Below are 25,702 nucleotides of genomic sequence, written 5' to 3'. Positions count from 1 at the left end.
CCCCCCAACCAAAACCCCAAAGAAACAAACAAAAAAGCAAACCCACCAAAACCCCTGCAGATTTAGCCCAGCATCAGAGGCAGTAGAAGTTAGACAGGTAGAGGTGTAGAGTATGAGGAGGGAGAGGGAAGGGTTAAAGGCATTATTACAGCCATTAGAAGGAAAAGTTGTAGCAATACAAGCACAGTAGACTTCTCTTCCCCCCCCCCCCCCCCCCGCCCCCCTCCTTTTCTCTCCCCTACTCCTCTCTTCCCAAGCTGGATCAGTGTGTAGGGAGGGCAGTCATCACGCCATCCTGAGCAGCAAGAGCTGACGTTGGACGAAACTGCCAGGTAGCTGAAAAAAGGCACAGAAGGCAGCTGATACCCACTTTTCAACGGTTTGTGTTTTTTTTAGTCTGTATCTGGACTTCAAGCAACACAGCGCCTGAGACAGCTCATCTGAACCACGCTGTATTGCAATACTCGCTCTTCTCAAAGAAAAAGACTCCACTGAGCAGCAGAATGCTGCCAGTGTCGCAGCCAGGTCTACAATACAGAGCCTTTTTGTAACATTGCACATTTCTTTCTGTTCAGATATTTGAAATACCTATATACACTTATATATCAGTTCTTTCTTTTCTGAGGACACCTTTGGCTTTCTTTTTTTTGTCCCTGATGTGACTTCTTCATCTTGGAATGATGGGGATCTTTCTAGCTTATATTGGATTCATTTTCTTTTCAGTTATGTATATTCAACAAGGACTTTCTACCCAAGGTAAGATCATTTATTCTCAAATATGCGTGCGTCTGGTTTTCTATGCTAAAACAGACTGAAAACAGGCTGGGGGGGGGGGGGGGGGGGGTGGGGTGGGGGGGGTAAGGAAGAAAGGGGAAAAGAAGAAAAACAACAAAAATGTGTAAGAGATGAGAACAGCAAGCATCAGGTTTACATTTAGTTTGTACAGACAAGATTGCCTGTAAATAGGAAAAGAAGTGAGAAGTTCCCCCAAAGTAGAAATAGAAAAGGCTTCCTTTACCCAAATGCAAAGAGGGACATAGCAGGCACCTTGCAGAAGAGTGAAGGGGTGCTGGGGAATGGGCATGCATGTGTTTGAGTTGTGCATGTTGTTACAGAGGCATGTTTGCATACAATAAACACCTACCCGTGCATGCATAATTATTGCATTCAGACCAAGTACCGGCTGGCTAAACCTACTGCTTCTCTTAAAATATTGCAGTGTCCTTCCGTGCTGCTTTCCCTTTCCTCTCTTATTACCCTGCAATCCTCACAGCCAGACCTTCATTCCTATTCCGTGACTATGTGCACTTCTACCACTCTCCCCCCACCAAAAAAAAAAAAAAAAAAAGGAGAAAAACACAAAATCGACTTCTTTGAATACCTCCCCCACCCCCGTCGCCTCCCTCCCTCTCCGCCGAAAGGCGCGCCTTGCATTCCAAGCAGCCCCGGCGCTGCAGGAGCCGGTCGTTCGGGACCCCGAGGCTGCGGCGCCGCCGTCAGCACCACGGACAGATCGCGCCCGCTGCCGCTGTCCCCGCCGGGTCCAGCTCCCAGCCTGCTGCCCCTTCCCACCGCCCCTGCCCGGTCCTGCTCCTGCTGCCCCCTCCTACCGCCCCTGCCCGCTGCCCGCTGCCCGGTCCTGCTCCTGCTGCCCCCTCCCACCCCCCCTGCCCGCTGCCCGCTTCCACTGCCTCCTCCTGCTCCCTTCCTTCTGCCCTCTCCTACCGCCCCTGCCCGCTGCCCCTGCCCTGTCCTGCTCCTGCTGCCCCTTCCCACCGCCCCTGCCCGCCGCTGCTGCCCCGGCTGCCCTCCCTCCCCTGCCCGCAGCTCCCCGCAGCATCGCTTGGCGGTGCCACCGCGGGGATGCCGGCAGCGTTCCCCTCCGTGTCCCCACGCCGCTCACGCGTACTGACCAGGAGGGGAGAGAAGGAGCAAACGGAAAAGAAACCCCAGAACAAACTTACTAGCACCGAACACACAAAATGCACGGTCCTTTTGGCAGTTTAAGTCGGTGACTAGCAATGGCTGGCTGGTGGGGGGTGGGGGTCTGAAAAAGGGGCACCGTGGAATATAAAGCTAGCAGCTTTGAAAGTATTTGTTGCCAGGCACAGATGTAAGGGCAAAGAGAAGTAATACTGGTTACCAAAATATCCCACCAATTCCAGGTTGGCTAGGAAGATTGTATATAGAGAGGGGAAGAGGGGAGGAGACAATGAGCAATATTTCTTATGCATCACATTTCCTTCAGATCATAATGTGCCCTAGTCAATCTGTAGCAATTCATAACAGAAAACGACATTGAAGAGTCTTTCCAATTTTTCCTCCTCTTGAAACACCGCATTTATTTATTAGATTGTTTGTCTTCAGTCCCCCTCACTTGACTATCATGATTCATTATGTTGCACAGTTTTAAAGTGAGTGATAGGAATGATGAGAAGGAAGTTAGAGACTGAGACTTAAAGAATTACTGATGGCTTAGACAATGTCTATCAGCATTAGCTTTCATACCTAGCAGTGGTAAACTGAAATGAGCAGATCCTGTTGAAGGACTGGGATACAAAATGAAGGTTAGTTCTAGAAAGTGTCTGCTGGGACTGAGAAACAGAAGGTGAATTCACTTTTGGTCTGATTATGCAAGCAGAGGTTCTCAGAATCTGAGTAGCTAAGTCAGGTAAGGCCTTTAAAAAGGACATTTGAGGAGTGATTGTAACACTTACTCAGAAGAGTACCCAGAGGTACCTGTGCCAACAGCTGCTTCAGCTAGCTGTGGAATGTTTAACAATTTACAGGTCTACAGCTCAGCCCTACAAAATACAATAAATCAGGTTGATTTTTTTCCTCTCCTAAAGTGGTCTTGTACAAAATCCCTCAGTGAGTCTGATGAAATACTGCATTCTGCCCAAGGGTATTTGGACCTAATTATGTGAAACTTCACCAGCTCATGGGAGCAAGCAGGGGGATCTATAGCATTTCCCATGAGAAGAATTGAGAGTGTAAAGAAGGTGGATTTGTGCATAAGAGAGGAAAAACATACCCGGGTGTGAGAAAAACTGGGGGAGATAATGTGTGGCACACTCAAGAGGTAAAAAATGAAAAGAGTGGGAATAAGAAAAGAAAACAGAGAATTTAAAAGGGGGGGTGTGTGGAAGAAAACAATAAGAAAAAAAACACAGCACAAGAAGCAGAGCATAAATGACTAGAAGGTAGCAAAATGTTATGCATTTGTTTTACAGCAAAATTCACAGAGTTTCCCCGAAATGTCACGGCCACTGAAGGGCAGAATGTGGAGATGTCTTGTGCTTTCCAAAGTGGCTCTACTTCGGTGTACCTTGAAATCCAGTGGTGGTTTCTGCGGGCAGCTGAGGACCAAGAGGCTGGAGCTGAGGTGACAGGAACTCAGGTACTCATCCTCTGCCATGGGGTCCTAAAACCATCTGGAGAATGCTACAGAAAGGATGGGGAGGAAAGGGGAGAAGGAAAGAAGGGAAGAGCAGAGGGAAGGAGCAGAGGGAGGTACTGCATTTCTCTAGGGACTTAATTTTGACTATGAAATAACAGAGCAGGAATCTGCAGAGAAAAATGCCCTCCACAGGGGTTGGTGCCTTTGGTGTCTGTCACTTCCACGATGCAGCTAGGGCTGTTTACAAAACCATATAGGTTTTCCAAAGTCCCCCCTTTCATTATTATTATTATTATTATTATTATTATTATTATTATTATTATTTTCATTTTCCCTCGGAAAGCAGCTGTTCAAAGACTGCTCCTCCTGAGAATTTTATATTTCCCATGTAGCAAGATCCTGCACGTGCCTTCCAATTTCCAGCTAGCGCAGTGGAGTTGGCAGCCCTAACTCTGTAAGCAGTTGCCACAGGAGGGCACACGCAGGAGGGGGCTGGGGAGGCAGGGGGTTACCAATGCCCTTAAAGAATTTAAAACCCAAAATCAGTCAACAGCGTGATTTCATCCTTCTGAGAGGGACAGGATGCGCCATGTCCATTCACACTGCCATGAGGCGACGCTCCTATGGCCGCTGCTGTCTCCTCACCAGGGGCGGCAAAAGACGCCCATGCGAGGCGGGAAGGGCGGAGGGTCCGCGGGTCCGCGTCCCTCCGCCGTCCGTGCCGGCCGTCCCCGGGGTCCCCGACTGTTCCCGGCTGTTCCCGTCTGTCCCCGGCTGTCCCCGGCTGTTCCCTGTCTCTGCCCGGCGCGGCCCGCAGGTGGCAGGCGCGGCGCGCCGCTCCACGGGCTCCGCGGCGGGGCGGGAGCGGGGAGCGGGGAGCGGGGCGAGGGCCGGAGACCCACGGCGGCGCTCCTTTCCTTGCAGATGGAGTTCCTGCCCGAGCGGGACCTGGACAACGACGGCACGAAGATCAGCGTAAGTGTCGCCGCAGGGCGCGGGCAGTCCCCGCCGGCCGAGGGTCCCTTCCCCAGTGAGGGCCTCCTGGGGTGCTGTTCCTGCCCCGCATCTCCTCCCCATCCCACTGCAGACTGCGGGTGGCTGGCAGCCCGCGGCTCAGCGGTTGGACTCAATGGTCTTAGAGGTCTTTTCCAACCTAAATAGTTGATTTTATAATTCTGTGACTACTTCCTTGACAGTCCTGGCAGAGGGTGTTAGGAAAGCCTTTCCCCGTGCAGCCCCCACACCCCTGGATGTGGAGGCATTGACCAGCACGGTCGAGGCAAAGTCCATTGGCAGACCCTGTTTGTACCTGTGAAAAATTCAGCCTGCACCTATCCTTGCCTTTCTTGTTCTCATTTGCCCTGGGCAACTGCTGAGTCTTCCTTAGCAGACCTCCAAAGTTGGTTTTAAGGCTGAAATTTGTCCATGAAACTGCACTTTCCTTTAGTGGGGTGTGCGACTGCTGAGATGGGTGTTTTGTCACGTCCATACCCACTGGCAGAAAGAGAGCTCAGAAAGGCTTTGGACAAAACCTCCCCATTGGGAGCAATCTCAACTCTTTGCCACAGAGACTCAGTTTTATGAAAGTGAGATTCTGACACCAGTCACCAGTCTGGTGCTTGGAGATTAAACCAGAATCTTATCTCAACAGAATTATAAAGCAGCGTTGCTCTATTCCCCCTGCTGCTGCTCCCTGCAGGGAGAGGATGCCTTCCACAGCCGACTTGTGTCCTGAGTCAGGCCCAGCCAGAAGGCTGCTCCTGACCTCAGAATAGGTCAGGTCCTCCTCCCTCAGCATCCCAAGAAATGTGTGGTGGTGGGATGATGGTGTGGTGCTCACTGCAGTGGAAAGACAGAGATATTAAGCAGATACTGCAGCATGAATATTCCCTTTGAGCCCAGAGGGGTTTTCCCTTTCTCTGGTATAATCGCTTTGGAAGTGTTTTTTAGCTGCAGACAAGGCTTTAAGTACCAGCAAAGCTTAAAACAGCAACAAATAAAGGGGAATAATTTCTGACAAATCCTTTACTCAGCTGTTTTTTGATGCCTACAAATAACAAACCAGATAATTACATCAGGTCAAAGTACACCTAAGTATAGCTGAAGGGCATTTATAAATGAGGGCTCAGGTTTGCTGTGTTCAATACAATACATATTCTAGCCAAACTTAAATTTTCTGTGATACTTCTCACCATTGACTAGAAACGATTTGTGTCAGGGACCATATCTTCAGTTGCATTTGTAGACTGTCTTACAAATAAGGCTCTCATATGGTCCTTGGATACTTTCTACTAGACATAGGGCTAGCAGATAATTCATTCCTTATCAATACTGGCTCATTTGAAATCCCTGAAGTAATCCATAAGAACTGAGACACAAGATAGACTATAAAGCTTGTCTCATCTTTGAAGTTACAAATCTCTTTCATTATGTATAATATTAATTCATGACAAGGTATTTATGGTGCTCCTACAAGCTTGCATAAAACATTTTTTTTATATTTGTAATAAAAACAGTCAACATTAGTAGATGTCTAAATCTACTTTTTATCTACATTTTACAGTGTAGCCTTTTTTGTTTTAAAGGCATACACAGCTGCATTGGTACTAATGTAAATTATCATAATGAAGAGAAAACTAAAATACATTGAATAAATATATTTTAAAATTATAGATGTGTGCCGAAATACACGATTTCTATCTGTTCTAAATGAGAAAGCATCACAAACTGAAAACATGCATGTGTTGCCTGCAAGAATTTCTAAATTTCAAATGCAAAAGTCAAAAACAATTCTGTTTTTAACCAGGGCTATGCAGCACTGTTCATTTTCAGGCTCCTGCATAGGAACAAATGAAGTCACAATATGACCTACCAATTCTCTTTCCACTCATATGAATCTTCTTTAATCCTTTTGCTGAACATGAACTGTTCAGTAGAGATATATATTGTTACTGAATATGATTTAAATAACTATCCAGCACTTTCTGTGCAATTAATATTGCATACATTAGGCCTGTAAGTACGTAATCTATACTTTCAACTCAGTTTGCCAAGTATAAATTCAGAGCTGGGTACAATACAACAGCTATAAAGTCCATCCAGTGCCTTAAAGCAATGACATATTCACGAGTATTGCTCTTCAATTTATCAAGGAGGCATAATAGGTGCCTTGCCAACACTAGTTACCACAGTAGGCCAAGCTGTCAGAAGCAATTTATTGTACAGTCCCCAATAACATGTGTCTAGCTTCTATCTGGTGGTTCTCTATTTTTGTGATCCATCATGTATTCATCACGGTGTCTCCTTATTGGCTGTCACTGATATGACTCAAAGCAACCTTTGCATCCATGTTTATGCAACGGTGGAAGTAAACCAGGTTCAGGAGTTCTTCAAAGCTGAAGATTTATATCCCGTGGAATACCTTTTGACTGCCTTCCTGTGGGGCAAAAGATATTAATTCAGATAGAGAATAATTGAAAATTAATTAAATATAAATTCTCTGAAGTGATGAGCATACAGAAAGAAATCTGTGTTAACTTTTCCCAATATATCTTAATACCTGTCACACATTTCGGGATGTATAATTTACTCATGTGTGTTTTAATTATCAGAAATAAAAATATGTTATGTTGCCCTCAGATATTAGAACTAATTAAAAATAAATCAGGAGCCTTTTTTTAGCTGGCAGCATTTAACATGTGCTTCTAATAAGTACACAGATAAACAAGACAAAAGAAACAACCTGACACAATACGTCTTGTTATCATTAACAGAAAAAAATACCAAAAATTTATACACACTTAAAGGAGACAAACTGAATGTAAAATATAGTTTCAATATAGTGAAGAGTACAAGCTAATCTAATAAAAAAGTTATTTACATGGTTTAAATCTTCATCTACAACAAAATTGTTAATACACTAGTTTAGAAACTGAATTATTCAATAAAGCTAACTGGAAAGATTTAGCCAATAAACTACATGGGTAATAGGTTTACATAAGAAAGCTCATTAAGAATGTCCGTGATCTTAAGCAATTAATTGGAATACACATGGTAGTTTGGGCTTTTTTTTTCTGAGGCTCTAATGAAATTTCAGAGCAAACTATCTAAGCAGATTTGGAACAAAGATGTCAAGCATCCTCACAGATGCAGTTAGCCATACTCATCCTTGATGTAACTTCCCTGCAGTAAGCACAATCACACCATTGAGTAAATTGGTGCTATGCCCATAGAGTTTTTCCTAAGAAAGAAGAATTCATGACAATGTTTTTTTCTCTGTTTTTTTTTTTTCCTGAAAAATTTGCAGACAGTGAAAGTACAAGGGAACGACATCTCCCACAAGCTGCAGATTTCAAAAGTGAGGAAAAAGGATGAAGGCTTGTATGAGTGCAGGGTGACCGATGCCAACTATGGAGACCTTCAGGAATACAAGGCCCAGGCGTTTCTCAAAGTCAATGCTAACAGCCACTCTCGGCGAATGCAAGCCTTTGAGGCATCCCCAATGTGGTTGCAAGACATGAAACCTCGTAAAAACATCTCAGCAGCTGTCCCAAGTAGCATCCACAATTCTGCCAATCAGCGTGTACGTGCCACCTCCAGCCCCGAAGCAGCAGCCAAAATCCCCAAACAAAGTCCACAATCAGGTATGGTAAAGCATTTTGAGCTTTCATTTGATTGCTTACCAGCATGTAAAAGGAGGCTAAATCAACAAGGTAACCAGGAATTGTGACTAGGAAGAGTGTGGTGCTCATTTGTTCCTCCTTATCTCTGGTTCTATTCTTCCTGCTATCACTTTACTTCCTAAAAGCTGAAGAATAAGTTTCTGAGCAGAAGAAGCAAAAAGCCTTAAACTTCTATATGTGGATTTTATCTCTACCAGTTTTACCCACCTAAGGCTAGCTCTCAAATCAAAGCTTAGTTTTCCCTGTAGTGTGTGTGGAGAGACAGAGGCATGTCAGTGAATGATTCATCTCATTATAAGATGTTGTGCATGATAAATTAAATAAAACACTCATCCAGATGTGTTTCTTCCTAAGTTATTTTACACCAGTCACCTAACTTATATCTTCAATACTTGTTAAAATTAATCTACTTTCACTGACAATCCTATTTTCTCAAGGAACTTGACTTGTAAATCTAAGCAGACTATAGAGACACCAGATAGTTTCATTGTTGTGTGGGCTTTAGAAAGACCATGAGTGTATCAGAGAGTGTGTGTTTGTCATCTTCAAGTGCTTGATCATTGGCTTTGAATTAAGGATTTAAATGTAAGTGCCTCCATTGTCTGTCATGTAGAAATTAACATTCTGTACATTTTGTTGGGGAGATTTTGATCACCACTGCATACATAACCTATAATCAATATAAGTTTTAATTTTCTACATTGATACCGTAAAATTCACAGCAATGCAAAAGTACATATACAGGAGATGCAGTTCTATATGATGGCAATAGAGAAATGGACAAGATAAAAAACTCAGATGTTTTAAATTATTAAATATCCTCTGGAAAACAAACTGCAAGTTTAAAGGTTTCTGAGTTACTTCTATTTAAACTGAGAGCCAATGAAAGGCATAAAATCACAGCATAGATGAAAATATGTAATGGAAGCTAATTAACTCTGATGCATCATTTTTCTGCTAGCATGTTGTTAAATCAAAAATGGAATACAAAAAATTTCACAGCACACCTATTGTGAAATTACTTCAAAGTTACAGGCAAGAAAAGTTAGAAAGACTTTCTTATGAGGAAAATGCATTTCTTTACAAATTGGAACAATATGATTATTCATACAAAAATTCTTATTGCTGTTAAAAAAGTTGATGCTTATACTATCAATATTTTACCACTTTATACACTTTTTAAAATTTATGTAAGTTACATTCAGTTTTCTTTCCCTCAAATGGAGCCACTTTCATTTTTAAGCTCTTCCAAAAATATCTAAGCTCTTAGAAGAAAATAAATATTTCACTTGATTTAAAACCACCATTCTACCATGGCTTTCCTTTCAGATAAACGTATACACTTCTTATTTTCTATTGGACTCCTACACTTCAAAGCAGCAGACTTTTCCATAAAGGGAAAGCTCTACTTTCTATTCCATCTTATGTGAAATTAATTAAAATAGTCAGAGATTTATGAAATATGTAGCAACAGACTATACTGCATTGCAGCTGAAGTGTGCACAAAACAGCTAATCCACTAAATCATTTTGGATATATAATTTACTTTATAGTATTATGTCCTTAGTCCAAGCAATGTCTTGACTGATTACTGGACATTTTTTATTTGAGATCTTATATGTTATTACGTGGAAAGGTCCCTGTTAGAGGAAAACAAAAATCTTTAATTTTTTACTTGAGCAAAGATTAATGCAGATCAAGTACAGACAATCACAATCAAAAATAGTTTAAAAATTGAACAGATAAAATATAATTTAGTTTATTAGTTCATTTTTTATGACAAAGCACAGACAAATGCTACATTCATCACAGGTGTAGCTTATCTACTGAAGAAATAAAAGTGTACCAGGAATCACTCATATGCCTAATTTCAATTTAAAGGTCACTTGCTACACAAATTATTTGGAATATTTTTGACATCAGATTTTAAACATCAGTTAAACTGTTGAGAACCAAGATTTGTTTTCCTTTACTTGAATACCTTGGCCTGGCTCTTCCAGTTGTGGTGAGATTTGGATTTTCATTCCATTTTACAGTTGTTCTACAGTAATAGGAATACCCCCAGGAGCACAAGGAAATGGGGAGTTTATCTAACTTGGAGGAGCAACTTCAGCTCAGGGAGGGGATATGTCAGTTGTGAGACCTCAAATAAAGCAGAAATGAGGTTTCATAGATGTTAATAGTCTATCTTTTTATGATACAGAATCAACACAGCCTCCTCACTTTATCAGAGTCTTCTCCTCTTTAACATCATGCTAACCATATTTATGCCTGCACAAGACTGCTGTGTGATTACATTATATGTAAGCAATGTATTCATCCAGCCTAGAACTTTGAAACACATTTGAATACAAATGTATCATAGTTAAGTACATATTTGTACTTGAAAGATGTACAGGTTGTGATGTTTGTTCATGTTGAGTAAAGCATTGACTTCAGCACTACTGCTTGAAGAGAAAAGTACTACTAACCCTAGGTAACTATATCAAATATTCCCCAGTATAAAGAGCTGGTATGTAGTTATAGGCAAGCAATACATTTTACTGCCATGCGTGAAATGCATTTACAACAGTGGGAAACATGACACTGTGCAATTATTGGGACTTCTGTATTCAGCTACTGCTGAAAAACTCGGCTACTAATATATGAAAAATTGACTCTGATTATATGACTATTTTGTCCCTAAAAATGATTTTTAAAAGGTAGATAGCACTCTACTTGACTTTTTCTATCCTGAAGTACACTGCAGGAATTTTTTTTATTTCTTAACAATAGATATTTAATAGGTAGCTCTGTAAAAACATTTTACAATCACCACAATTTTAAATCATCAGCACTTCCCAAATGAACAGTTATTTCTGCTATTCTCTTACTCTGTTCAAAATTAAGAATATCAGTGATAACTTTCAGGGAGCTATATAGCCACAGTTGACAAACTAAAGTGCTACAAGGCCCATTCACTATTTTGCACTGCTCTGAAATATATTATGTGAGTGTAAAAAAAATATTTATTTATTACTGTAAGCATAATGGAGATTCAATACAGGAAGAAATAGCTAATGAGAACATCTCCCTCAGAGTCTCCATATAATATACTAAGAAGCACTAAATAATTATCACAAATTCAAAAAAGTCAGGAAAGCAGAAGTCAAAACTAACACAGCTTGACCCTTTCGTTTCATAATTATGGGCTGCAGCAAACGAAGTAACCCATCACAGCTTAATAGGAATCTGAGTAATTTGACAGAGTAATCTGCATACATCCAAAAAATGTCCTGTGCAGGTGGAGTGACAGACATATTTTTTCTTGAATTATTCTTAACAATCTATCTTAGTCCAAAGGTAAAAGCACAGAGTTATGACAAAGCTTTGCAATTCTAAGGAATTAAATGGGGCCCAAGAGCTAAAATGAATTCAGGTGAAAGGAAGCTAAATAATCTCCAAGCTTCAGCAAGTGTCGTTGTTTCATGGATACAAATCCAAACTAATGCTGCTGTCTGTATTCAAATCACTCAACATTTATAGCAACAAAACCAGCTGAAGAATTTTTTGTGCTGAGGATGAGTATATCCCCCAAGCTCTTCCTGTTCTGCCAATGCTCTGTTAAAGCACTCAAAGCCATTAGTTGCTTTTCAGACTCAAGAAGATCAGTCTCAGAGAATTACAAATGAAGAAGTGACAATTAGGTCAATTTTCTGCCTGCTTATATACAGACTCTGCACATTTCTAGCAACTTCTTGTTCTTTCATGAAGTAACAAATTCATCTGTTAAGCTATCTACATGCCAAAACTTCCTGTGATGATGGCAGAGTTCCAATGAATGACTTAAAAAGTAACTCAAAGGAGAAGGTGATACTTACCTAGGCAGAATGACCTGGATTCTTGGCATCTTAAATCACACTGAGAAGCTTATTGTCAGGCATGAATGCAAAAAAAAGAGTATAATTTTTTTTTCTTCAGTCTGTTCATCCTAATAAACTGAGGACATTACTTCCTGTCTCCATTTTTATCTGGAGAATCTAGGAAACGCTTGTCATCAACCTGTTTTAAGAACTAATTTTATATCCAGTTTGGAATCTTTTAGGATATAATCCAGTTTCCTTGTTGGGTTTTTTTTTATTCTTTTTAATTTATGTTCCATCTCCTTTCAAAGCAAAGGAACAAAGTGTCTGCTCTAGCCTCCACCAATGTGACAGCCACCATTACTGCTTTCTTCCCTAAAAGAATCTTTGGTTTACATAGTTACTGTTTTAGAAACTGAGTACCCATAAGTCTGGGAGGCACCAACCATTACTGTGATTGTGGCAGAGCAAAATGTCATGTCCCAGTTTTCTTTGGACTTCATGAAATGAAAATCCCAATACGGTTTTGTCCTTCTTGTTCTGAACCTTATTCAGCTGTTCTCAGAAATGCTTGCAAAAATATTATTCCAATTTACACCTGTATACACTGCAACCTCTCTTTGTACTTGAAATATACACTTTGATTCCCTCTTCATGAAAAGATGCTGCTCTACTTCTTTTAGCTTCTAATAATAATGGAATTAATTCAAACCATGTTAGTTGATGTAGACCTAATAACTGGTTAGCTCTTGACCTTGAAATTGTAAACATCTTTTGAGAAGTGCTAATGTGCTCTGAATGAATTAATTGACAAAGCAACACCTTTAGAGCAGCTAACCCTTCACCCTTTGTTTTTTATAAGGCCAGAATTTCCAATGCAAAATCAACTCAATAATGCCTTATGTTTCTTTTAAAAACCTCACCTCTTAATTTCTTATATGTGTACTTACAGATAGAACAAAATGCATAAAAGTACCTAAAATCCTGTTCCTAGAGCTTAGTTCACCTAGACCCAGAAACAAACTCTTCATGTTGTATCTGCTGTTCTAACTCCTGTCACAAGCACAAAATGATCAGCTTTTTGTAGCCATCCCTCATTGCCTTTGCCAATCACTGATAGTATACCACTGTAAATTTCTATTCATTTCTATCCCTCTTATAAAAACACAGGTTTGGGAATTAAGAAGAGAGAGCAATCACCAGGCAGTACTTGTTCGTTTTCCTTTTTTACAAGTTTGAGCTGTTGTGCAATCCCACATGCCCATACCAGACTGAGTATTTGGGTATGCTTCACTACAAACATATTTTTTCTGAAATCAGAGATATTATTTTCAACCTTAGTTACGCCCATGTTTAAACACTAATAATGAATCACAAGAGAAAATAATGGTTTTCTGAAATTTCTTGAGGCAATATTTGGGATTTGTTGTTAAATATATGACAGCATCACTGTAACTCATATTTCTGTAAAAATGATGGTATTTGGATGCTGCATTAGTTATTTTTTTTCTTATGAAACTGTTCATGAAGCGAGAACAGACACGAAACTAAATGTACAAAGTCTAAGAAAATAATTTTGCCCTTTACCCATCTACATTGTCGTTTATATAATGCACACGTACTGAGATCTTTCCTATTCTTTTAGTAACATTACCAGTGTGTTTCACTGACTGTCATTGCTACATATCCACCTTATCATAGATCTTCTTTTCTTTTAGGGCTTAAAATAAACCTTTCAGACCAACCTCATGTTTAGAACAAAATTCACATACAAAGATCTGGCGAAAGACCACTCAAGAGGTCCCAGAGTAGCAGAATCACAGTAGTTCTGTTCTACATGCTGATACAACTTTCTTTGGTAAATACTACTAGAAATATTGCAGGTGGGAACACATTCAGTAAACAAAGAGAAGAAAATAAATGAAGAAGAGGAAGAAAAAGGGTGGGGGAGAAGCTATGTTGATTTGTTTGTCAGTTCACTCAAATTGCTTTTCATTGCTTCACAATCAGACAGATTGCACTGGGTCATCAGAGATTGTAGCATATGTGACAGGGCCTGCTCTTGAAATAACTGATGGGATTTCCTTGCTTCAGAACACAACCCATTTGTTACATGACAGATATACAGCAAAGCAGAGGATATTTTAATTTGGTTCCGATGAGAAGCAGGAAGTGTCCCTTCTATGGTGTCCTACTTCATTATGAAAATTCCTTGCATCACATAAAATGGAAAAGAATGGGTGCAATTATCTGCTGGCTGGAATGGATACAACTCTGCTGAAGTCTAAAGGATGTCTTTCATCTAAAATAGCAAAAAACTTGGCTAAAGGATCAGGATGAAGATGAATCCTCCTCTACTCGTGAAAGTGAATCACAAGAAGAATTGATGCTTTGTTCTGCTTGTGCCACCTGATAAAGTTTAGAACAGTAAAGGTTTCTGGGAACTAAATGAAGGGAAGAAAAACACCTGAAAACTGCTCTTTTCAGCTGGCAGATTCAGGGAGAGAGGGGGTTCTTGATGGTGGGTTTGGTTTCTTCAGTTTTTTCTGTGTGCTTTTTCTTACCTTTGATAACTTTTTTCTAGTGTTTCTCTTTGAAACCTTGGCCTAGACTAGCTAGAAAGCTCAACAGTATCAGCATCTTCTTATTCTCTAGAGAGAGATTTTGTTATTTTATTCAATCATTTAAAAGCTTCAAAGATATTCCAGAGAAGGTTACTATATTTATGCTAGAGTAGTAATCAAGTCTTCTTTGTTGATGATAAAGCTGGATGGTATTTGAAGAGAACCTAATGATCTTGCTGCCTTCCTTGAGAAGATACTCCAAACTCCAATTTACTCTATCATAAGGAAGTTGCCACTGTACTTTTTGGCAGTGCAAATTGTTATCTTGTCTGTGTGTGGGTGTTCTAGTCAGATCCATCTCACTGAAGTTTGATCCCCCACCTACTCACGAATGCTACTGTCTTGGAAAAAAGCTGCCTAATTTTCTGTGAATAAAAATGTGAAAGTTATTTGCACAGCCCCATTTACAGTGCTTCAAACATTCAATCTGTGTGTTCATCAATCAACAAAAATGCAAAGAAAAAAATCTGGATGCTACTTCTGCTGACATTCCTATTTTTACTGTTGTTATTACCTCAACTTCTGTTGTTTCCTGTGACACTGACTGAGGATTTTGGCCACCAAATCACAGCCACGGGGCAATAAGGATTATAAAAATGATTTCAGCAAGGCTACAGAAGACGGTGTATCCATCTCCAGTTCATTCTATGCCACTGAAAGAAAAAGTGGAAAAGACAAGATATTTTGTCAAGGAGCAACAATAAATCAATCATGAAGCCAAGAACTAGCAGTAGGTCTCACAGGGAGCTGTACATTCAGAGGGTGCATGGCCCTTTAGTAGAATTATAATGTTAGATAATATGACTACATAGGTTTGTGCCTGTCTGAAATGCTGACAAAATAACAGGTCAATTACTTATTTTATACTTTACTGAATTATTACCACACATTCAATACTTACTATTCAGTGACCATCTTTTACCTGAAGAGTCTTTGCTTATTGATTAATGATATTTCATGGTTATGATTGATGATCCCATATCTCAGATGTATTTGGCCAAATACTTTGAGCTTCATTCTCACAGTCCACAATTTCCAACTAGTGTATTGTGGTTGTAGGGGTGATTTTTTAATAATTTTATTTTGCCTTTTTTTTTTTTTTTTTTCTATTTGCAAAACAGAAATACCAAAGGTGAAGGCTTTGGATTGTGAACACTGATTTAGCTCTAGCAGTTTGAAATGTTACCAGACAAAGTATTTGTCTTGCTCCATCAAATCTGGATGGTAGGAGGAAATAGGTGTCCACTGCTCAGCTTTCCTAGTTCACAGTGTCAAGCCTTTATATTGTCATAAATGCATCAATGACAGCTGATAAACTAAAACAGGGCTCTTAAACTGAGATAGGTGAAGAGATGACATGGGGTTTGCTTGTATCACTTTTACTATTGGGGATTTAATTTCCATAAGAGGGGGAGGCAGAGAGATGGAGGCACTATCATCTTAAACTGCTCCAGCTAAACCCATTAAAAACTTGTGAGTCATAGCTCTAAGACAGAGGCACCTTCTGTTAGTCATTGCTCTAATCTCTGTAACAACTGCATTATTCACCAGGCAAACAAAGGATCAGAGGAATGGTCCCTGCCTCAAAACACTTGCTATCTAGGAATAGACAGAGGAAAATGCACTCATCCAGTGGAAATATAGCTGAATTTCATGAAAATAGTTCTTATATAAATGATATAAACAGAAGGAGACCGGGTTGACGCAATGTCAAACATAAGCCTAAGTGTTAGGTATGAAAAATGAGAAAAGGGGAACTGCATGTCACAAATTGAAATATTGACAAAAAATCAGAATTTTTATTCTGTCTGTGTTATAATACCTTCTTTGCATATGTTTTTCATGACAGTGCTGTTGAAGATGATAGTGTAATATTAAGTATCGCCCACTTAAAGTTTTTTTCCAATAGATGAGAAAATTAATGAGATACAAAAAGCAAAGGGGCAGAAGGACAAGTGCAATTCTCTTTTTCTTCAAATAAATGTCCTGTTGTAACTTTATGGTATCTTTTAAGAATGGCTCCATTTACTGTTTAATTAAATGTGGTATATATCAAATATACACAAATTTATATGCACATTACAAAAATGCTGAGCAGTTTGTGTTGGAGGCATATTTATCTGCAACAGCACAAGCTGGCTACTAAAAAAATGAGCCAATTCAAGCATTTTTGTTAACAACCTAAATTCCACCTTCATTCAGTAGAGGGCATAATGATATGAAAGTATAGTAATGATATCAAAGTATGAGGATGAGTTACCACAGAACAGTCAGAAAAAACTGCATTTGCTTTAGAATCAGCCATTTAGTACAGATAAATACAAATGCACTAGTTTATATATTTTCTGTCACACTTAAGAAAAGGTCTAAGATATTTTTTGTTCGTGGCTTTGAGAGATAGGATGAAAGAGAAGAATGAGATGGAAAAGTGCCTAGTGCTGATAAGAGCAGTCAAAAAAACTACTGCCAGTTGTTCTGAAACAATAACAATTATCAATTGCATTTGGTTAAGCTTGCAACCCTCCCCCTCAGCTTTGAAATAGTGCAATAGTCATTGTTTCCTGGACTGCTTCTCGCACAAGTTTTATTTAAATAATTAACACTGATATTTCACAGACTATATGCAAACATCTCTTTCAGCAACGCTTTCCCAAAAAGTACTCTTTCACTGAAATAGAAACAGCTGAAGTCAATGTTTTACTTACACACGTGAAAAGATTTTAAAACTTTGCAAGTCCAAACACCAGCTAAAGAATGGAAGAGAAATAGGATGTCTGCTACAAATGGCTGATACTTGGACATTTGTGACTGTAGGCAGAATGTCATTCTCCTGAAAAAGTCAGGAAGGGTGGGGAAATTGGCTAAGTCAAGTATCCATTTAATCTTTCTGAAAAGCTGTGTTCAAACTCAACAGTCACTTTTAGCTATTTTCATCAGAAAAGTACAAACATCTATAAATGCTGATGTACTGCCCATTTTAATTATATGTTTAAGGATCTTACACCTCCCTCCTGTCTATTCAAGGCAAAAGGGTGACAGGGTTGAATAATTTTGGTGATGTCATTTTCATCTTTGAGAAAGACATTAGAGATTCTCTTAGCTTCTTCATAGTGCATGATGGCCCAATTAAGAAGCCTGGGTCTACTCATGAGGTTTAAAAATTAGGTATGAACAAGAGCACGTTTTTAGGAATTAAACAGGGAATGATGACTCTCAGACATGTTCTAGTAGAAAGGCAAAACTGACAAGAATTAAATATTTCTCTAGGTAGGAGTTAATGTCAGGAATTATGTAGAAAGTAATCTGAATGTAAAATTCCAGTTTATTTCACACCAATTTACCCTTAATTCTACTTCTGTCCATCTTGGCATTGTGAAAATGAAGAAGTCATTCAAAGTCCCACTCCTCTTTCCTTCTCCTTTCATACTGCTATCTGTTGTCCTTTTATAGTTTTTCTATGGCTTGTTCTGGACTGCTGTCTGAGATCAAGCATTATTTTTCCTACATGCTACCAGTATTTGAAGTCTCCTCTAGTTTTTCTCTTCCAAGTATTTCCATCTCAAGTTTGCATAGAACATAACCTGAGGTGTAGCTGGCAGCAAGGTAAAGGCTGTGACCTGCCTTAGCCCACCAAGGGCTCCAGAAGTTATGGTGGAGCCGATTTCTGGAAGAACTCTCTCCTCTGTTTAGGGCTGGAAAGCTGTAACTTCTTTCTGCCCCATTACAAGACTGAACACCTCTGGGTGCCTTATCTAGTAAAAGCTAAGGATTAAGCATCCATCTAGAATCCCATTTCTCTTTCTCATCTTCTCTTCTGGGCATCCGTAAAAGGAATAGATATTAGATAAACAGAGCTACTGAATGCTGAATGCAAAGTCTGAGTAGACTTCAGGGAAATTCAATATGTAACCTGTTGTAAATTTCTTCTGGTACGTGAGACAAATTCATTTGCCCTCTGCAGTATGTGATGAGCAAATCAAATTGTTTTAAGCAAATTGATGTACAGTCAAGGGAGAAAGATGGATTAAAAGCGTAAAAAAAGGGTCTCCATTGAATATGAATGATACTTACTGCTCATCTTCATTCAGTCATTCAGTTCCCCAAAATTAAACACAGATGACTGAGCCCTAAAACACAGTTGAGAAGTCATTCCTCCAAAGAAGGAAAGGGGATTTTACATTTGTGGATTAGAAAATTTCTTTCTGAGTGTGGGTATATTTATCCCATCACTATAGAGCAGATATACACCATTGAAATTTATGCAATTCAGAGGAATAAGAATGATAGCAATTGGTAGGCCAGAGGGGAAGAATCTATTTATTGAAAACCTGTGTGAGACATATTCAAATAAAACTTCAAATAAAATCAGTCATACTTGGTTTTACCTGTCTTCATTGAAATAGAACTGCACATATTCTCTAAGTAATCTTATGGTTCATTGATGTCCCCAGTAAAATTAAGGCAGGTATCCCATGAACTTTTACTTACTTTTCCTGGAAATAATACAAAATCATGATTTTGTCTGGGTTCAACTGGGTTCAATTTCAAATCTAACAGTATAAAGCAAAGCTAAATGTTGCAAAATCAGGCATTTAAAGATGGAAAACCTCAGCACAAATTCCTGAAAAATGAAGCTTCCAAGTTTTCAACAGCTCTGTAATTTCAGAAATCAGTAGAACAACAAAATTAAGTCATACCTAGCACAGCCCAAATATATATCTTTGAAATATATGTGTTGATATTTTGGCCTAATGTAATTTCTACAGAGAATCTGGGATGAAGTTTTGTGTGACTGGCTGTATTTCTCCTGTACTGGTCAGCACAAAGCCAGGACTCTACTAAGGCATTACTGTTAGTAATGTTGTGATCAGTGGGTTACTACTTAAGGAAACTCTAGGATACCCTAACTAAACCTATATGTTTAGTAAAGTACTAAAGAAATGCTGTTGAATTTTCAGATTCCTTCTGTTATTTGTATGAGAATTCACTGTGCATTGCACACACAACTGTAAGGAGACAATTTTCAGAGGCTCTGACAGCTATTGAGGCTCAGTTGTTGAATGCTGGATGCTATTACGTCCCAGAGAAATCCTAAACCTTACAAAGCACAAGGAATGCCAAACTTGCTACACTTCAATTCTGGCAGATGCAAACTGAGACCCAGGGTGGTTTACCATGTAAGGTATTCTTACAAATAGTAGATGCTAAAATTGTAGTTCCTGAGGCAGCTGCTTTGTTCACAATTCAGTGTTTAATCCAGTTGTGAAAATGAAAGGGCAAAATTATTCAGCCATCCCTGTTTGCATCCCCAAATCCCATGTATCATACACAAATTTTGTCTGATCTATATCTTAGTGAAAGCAAGGGATCATGCCTGTTTGCATTCAGTCATGGAATGAGTAACTACCTTTTTGATAGCTGCATTTTGCTAAAAATTTATAACTTCTGGTGGCTTTATTTTATAATTAGATGCTCTAAAATTCATTTCATTAACACAGCAATATTGATGTTTAGCTCTGGGATTCCTACACCAGAAATACAAGCCTTGAAATACAAGCATTTGTGACAGAGACTTTTTTTATTTTAAACACTAGGGTTACAATTATTTATCACTATTTTTTTCTTTGTGTTCTTAACATTTAAGTAAATAACAAATTCAAATAAAACACATTTTTAAACACTTTAATGTCATGAACTAATCTTTCGTGCTGTTGCACAAAAACTCATCATCACATGCCTTTGGCAGTATAACATTTGTTTACAGGAGAAAGCTAAGTATTTTGGGGACACTTGCCCTTTTGGATATATGCTAGGAGCGGGAAATAAAAGACATGTAATGGGAATTTACATATCACAAGAAGAATTTAACTGGGTCCGCATGGCTGACAGGTGAAACTGTGAGAGTGGTGAGAATGTCTGACCCACACATCAAGTGGAGTTTAACTAATAATGTAGAAATAATAGACACTTACATTACATGACAGTTCTTCTGAGTGAATATCTTTGAGGATTACATAATTGCAGCTCAGCTTTACCCAGTGTTGTTGACCTGCAATAAAATTTCTTTTAGCTCTCATTATGTTAATTAGAAAATAATGCTTGAAATGGTGGGATAATGAGTAATCAGTTTATCAAATCCACAGTCAGACAGATTTTAACTTACATTAACATGCTCACAGTTCAGGTGATTCTATTCAAGTCCTAGTCAGAATGGTCTACTAAAAACACAGCTGCATGGGAGCCTGAATTTGGATTCAGTGCAATTGAGCCTCTGATTTAAGCATGCTATGACCTCCAGATTCTGATTCAAAATGAAAATTTATGAGTAATTTTTGTCACTTTGTTTTTTCAAGATGAAAAACAAAATAATAAAATATGAGCAAAATGGCAGAACAGGAAAAGGAAAAAAAAATATGAAAAAGCTGCTCTCAGTTTTGCTATGTGCTTGTTCTACCTTTGCAGCTTTGACTCTTGAAAAATCTAAGCAAATACTTAGGTTCATGAAAGAAAAAATACAATTCTTCTTCTGTGGAAAAGAAAAATGAAAACTGAGTATTTTACTTAAACTTAAATTTTATTTCATAATGCATCACTGAAAAGGTGAGAGCACACCTAATAGCCACATGTGTCACTGTATATTTCAAATAAATTTTGTGTGGGCTGATATATGACTGAAAATTTCTCTGCTTGGATTAAACAGCATTTTAGAAACTATTAAATCAGATTAAGATCTAATAACCAGTTCTCAAAACCTTGCAGAAGATGCTGTCTGTTGCAGTTTTTTTCCAATAATCCCAATAGCCCCTTTTTCACATAGAAACTGAATTTTTTTAGTTTTTATTTCCCATATTTTTTCCAATATGTTTAGAATTGTTTTAGCTTTCACCTACTGCATGTACTCTAGTCTAAATCCCCTGCAAAATAAACAAATTTGCTCTTTAGAGAGGAATATGGATGCAGAACATGTGAAATTAATTGGAGGGATGTCATGATTTATTCAGAAACTTAACATTTTAAATAAAAAGGTTATGTGTACGCATTAGATATTACCCCTACTTTGGGATTCCATAGATTGTTTTATTGAAAAAAGAAAAATGAAAACAAAAATCAGAGAATATTTGTTCTGCAGATATGGTGCTGCTTTTCTCACTGTGACATATTTTAAGTTAAACTTATTTTACATTATAGTTTTTCTTTTCTGCATAGCTTTAAAATTCTCAAATTGTAACATCATTAGTTGTTATAAAAACTCTTCTAAAATACATTCATGAGCTTCTTCGAAGTTCCATTATATGTGTTTTGTGTAGACAAAATGTATCTCAAAAGACCTCTTTAAAGTTGTATTGAGACATATTTCCTTAGTTCAATTAAAAAAAAGAAGGATTAAAGCAACTAAAAATAATTCAGTACATCAGAAAATGATCAAACACTAACAAAGATTCTAACTCAGTTTTGCTAACCTTATTAGGGAAAGAAAAGCCGCCTTAAAGATCTGTCAACTGCCAGCTTTTGCAGAGAGAGAAAACAAAGTCATGCTGCAGTAAAACCAAAACCAGAAATTGAACTCTTGGGTTCAGGATCGTAAATACTATCTGTGTGAGAACAGCACACAGCAAAAAGTTGCAGCAAATTTGCTTGTGCATCTGCCTGTTTGTAATACAGAACGAGTGTCCTGAGAAGCACAGCAAACTACGGCAATGTAGTACGAGTAAGGTTATCGGACAGGCAAGAGTGCAGTAGGGCTTCCCAATCACATCTTGTTTCAGTAGAAACTAAGCTCAAAGTTCCCTTGGGCTTCTCTTGGAAAAATGTTCTCAACGTCTTTGAGACAAGTTTTCATTTAAAAGTTAGTATTTATTTAGCAATTCAGTTCACACATGTATAATTGAAATATCACTATTGCTTAGATATTCTTGTGTATGTGACAGAGGATTAGGGGTGTTTTATGGAAATGGCTATGTATGTAACATCTCACACCACATATTTAGCAAAGCAAGCAGTGTTTATCTAAAATCTGTGGTTTAGTTTAATCCCCATTTCAAAAAGGAAAAAAATTACTAAAGACAGGAACAGAAAGACTTCTTGCTTCACTTATAGTTAGCAGATACATAGAACACTGTTACATCTGGAAACTTTCAAAAAATTGAGCGCTTGTCTGGATTTCTTTTTGCTTTCATTGTGTATGTTCTTTATGATAAAAGTACTTTTGGGGGCTGCAATGAAATCCATAATTTAATTTAATATTAAGTTCTTTACAAAAATATCTTCTACATGATTAATATATTAAAAAAAAAAAAAAACAGCAGTGTATTACAAGTCCATCATTCATTATGGATTGCTTATAACACCATTGTTACCTTGTTATAGGACTGATGCCTGTAACCATCAATAATATTTATCCTTTTTAAATACATGACACAGATATAAAATCTATTTATAAAATCATGCATCAACCTGTTATAAGCTGAACTTCTACTTACAGTGCTACCAAATTACATTTATAGTTTTGACCTCAATTAATTAGTTGCAAATTCTGAATGTAATTCCAAATGATACAGGGACTTATCGAGCACTGAGACTTGGCATGCAAGACAACTAAATACTCATGCCCTTGGTGTGTGAACATTTCAGTTTAATCAGTCTAGCCTGAATGGTTTCATTCTGCTAGCATACTCAAGTTGTGGGTTTAGAAAGAATTATACAGACCATTGTTTTCATAGCTTTTTAAAAAGAAAACCAAGTCTGGGATAATATAATTTCTCAAAAAATATATAGTCCAAACCTTTTGGCAGTCTGTTTCTCCCTTGTAAATAGCACAGTCATTTGCCTGTATCTCCCCCGGTTATAAGAAAACACTCTTTTGCCACTGGATGACTTTTTGTTAGCAGTCAATGATGTGATGCTGGAAATGATTTTGTAAAGAACACTCTGAGGTGGAAGGTGGTTTGGTTTTGTTCCACTTGGTTTATGGTTTCATTGGGTAACATTGTTTAAAAAGACAAGGAAAAAAAAAGAAGCAAATCAAAGCAAAAAAAAAACCTCCCTGGGACTGAAATACTTTGTATGTGTTGTTGTTTGCAGTGCATGCCAAGACATTCATGGGCACCAGAGCCAACCTGGCGAGCTAATTAAATAAATAAATGTATATGTTTAAAACAGCCTTATAAGGAGCATTGGAAATCTGCAAGATGAGCGAATATCTTATAACTTCTTCCGCAGGTGCGAGGATAGCTACAAGCCATGGACTTTCTGTCCTGCTTCTTGTTTGTGGCTTTGTGAAGGGTGCTTTGCTTTAATCTAAAAGTGCTGACTTTTTCCAATATCACTTTCTCTTCTTAAAGCAAAGAGCAAATCGCCTGTAAAATCCACGGAGCGGACAGCAAAGTTGACCCTAACCTCCAACCACCACTCTGCACCCAATGTACTCTAAATCTCTACACAAGGAGCACCTTCTTCAGGAAGTACAAACAAAATTACTAAATAAATAAAATAAAATAAAATAAATATTATAAAAAAGAAGAGGATACCACATGTTTTCTTGATATATCTTATTTTCTTTGGCTTATCACTGATATTTTCTTTGAAGAGAACTGTGTGATGTAATCAAACGTTTTGTAACAGCAAGACCTAGTTTCCTTTTCTTTCGGCAAGGAGAAGCCTCATCCTTGACTTCTCAGGGGTTGGCCTGCGAGTCCTCAGTATTACAGAATTAACCATGGATGACATTTGGTTTCCTACGCTGAAAGAACCGTTCCAGCCTGGAAGCAAAAAGAGGCCAAATAATGAAACAAACTATAGTGATTGAAAATAAATAGAGTACACACAAACTTTATCAAAAAGTCTTTTTTTCCTTTTCTTTTTTTTCTTTTTTTTTTTTTTTTTTGCATGAGGAGTAGGAATATTCTACTAAGCAGCTCAGCAGATGAGGGGATGTTGTTTCTGAAAAACCTATGAGGATATTTTTCTTTTGAGTTTTTTTTTCTTTTTGCTTTCCAGTATGTTATTCTTTCCCCCCTTTGAGGTTTTTTTCCTGTCTTTCTGTTTGTTTCTTGTTCAGTGATGGCAAGTACCAACTTAGGCCAACCCCTGATGACTATGTGGAGGTTTATATATATACATCCCTTTTTTTGTGTGTGTGCGTTCTATATTTCAGTGTGTTTTCTCTAATTTTGCAACTCCTGTATATGCAAAACCAACTTAAATTCTGTAAATTGCTTACAGTCTGTGTGATATAACTTCAGAGTAGACATACTTTGGTCCTCATGCAAGCCAGTTTTTAATATTATCTATATGTCGTGCCACCAAGAAACATCTTTATTTCCTTTTTTGACAAAACACCGCTTTTTAGTTTTTAATTCAGTAATGTGTGGATTTTGTAATGCATATCTTCACTTTGACTGGTTTGACCCCCTTCAGCCCTCTGTTTACTCTGTAAATGCACATTAAAATTTGTTACGGTCTCTAGACAATGAATTATTTTAGTTTGTATGTTGTGTTGAAGTTCAGATACTGAAAGCTCTTTGAACTTGTGATGTTTATAGAAGATGAAGTGATTCAATCACTAGAGACTGTAAAATGCAGGTTTGCAGTCAAATACTGCACATAAAGGAAGGTTAGAAACAGAAAACAGACAAATAAACTAGAACATGTCTTTAAGGATGTTCCTTTGGTAAAGAGTTTTAGGAAAGTGAATTTCTTACACTGAAAATATATTTGCATCACAGCTCCTTCTACATGGCCAAAGAAGTGTCTTTCTTTGCTTTTTCTGAAAGTGGATTGTCATTACTCATTGATATTCTTGATTAAAATACTTTTTGTCTGTGAACTGAATGTGAGAATTTTGCTGTTGAATGATGTAATATGTGTTACATGAATTACATTCATTAATGCAGGAAGCAAAAATTGCTACCATTTGCAGCTGCAATCAGGAAGGTTTTTTGCTTTTTCCCGTCTTTCCACTGATGCTGAAAAATTCACACCCTTTCATTTATCAGCACAGACAATCACATACACCACATGCTTATTATGATCTATTTATAGCAGCATTAAGTAGCTGCAGTGTGGTCAGCTGTGTGATTTCTCCTCACTTTGTAAGTACTGGAGAAGAAATTTTAAAAGTATGTTTATAACCTCACCAGTCTGTGGTCTACAGGC

The 25,702-nt window shown here is 38.2% G+C and overlaps 1 protein-coding gene across 3 annotated transcripts; it reads left to right on the top strand.

Annotated features, from left to right (window-relative positions):
- Nucleotides 1–93: 93 nt before the first annotated feature.
- On the top strand, nt 94–25,378 carry VSTM2A (V-set and transmembrane domain containing 2A). Of its 3 annotated transcripts, none has more exons than XM_054284795.1 (5): nt 94–756; nt 3,234–3,400; nt 4,325–4,375; nt 7,707–8,043; nt 23,630–23,751. In XM_054284795.1, the coding sequence occupies exons 1-5, from the start codon at nt 678–680 to the stop codon at nt 23,674–23,676; spliced, it is 681 nt and encodes a 226-aa protein (XP_054140770.1). In that variant the 5' UTR covers nt 94–677; the 3' UTR covers nt 23,677–23,751. The 3 variants fall into 3 exon arrangements, with proteins under 3 accessions (XP_054140770.1, XP_054140767.1, XP_054140769.1); XM_054284792.1 differs by lacking the exon at nt 23,630–23,751 and adding an exon at nt 23,890–25,378 and having other exon boundaries at nt 96–756; XM_054284794.1 differs by lacking the exon at nt 23,630–23,751 and adding an exon at nt 23,768–23,982 and having other exon boundaries at nt 97–756.
- Nucleotides 25,379–25,702: the final 324 nt, after the last annotated feature.

This window comes from Melozone crissalis, unplaced genomic scaffold, assembly GCF_028551555.1.
Source record: "Melozone crissalis strain CALT ecotype California unplaced genomic scaffold, PUWL_Pcris_2 ptg000042l_1, whole genome shotgun sequence".
Taxonomy (NCBI): domain Eukaryota; kingdom Metazoa; phylum Chordata; class Aves; order Passeriformes; family Passerellidae; genus Melozone; species Melozone crissalis.
The sequence above is the reverse complement of the archived record's forward strand: the minus strand, read 5'-3'. Positions and strand labels throughout refer to the sequence as shown.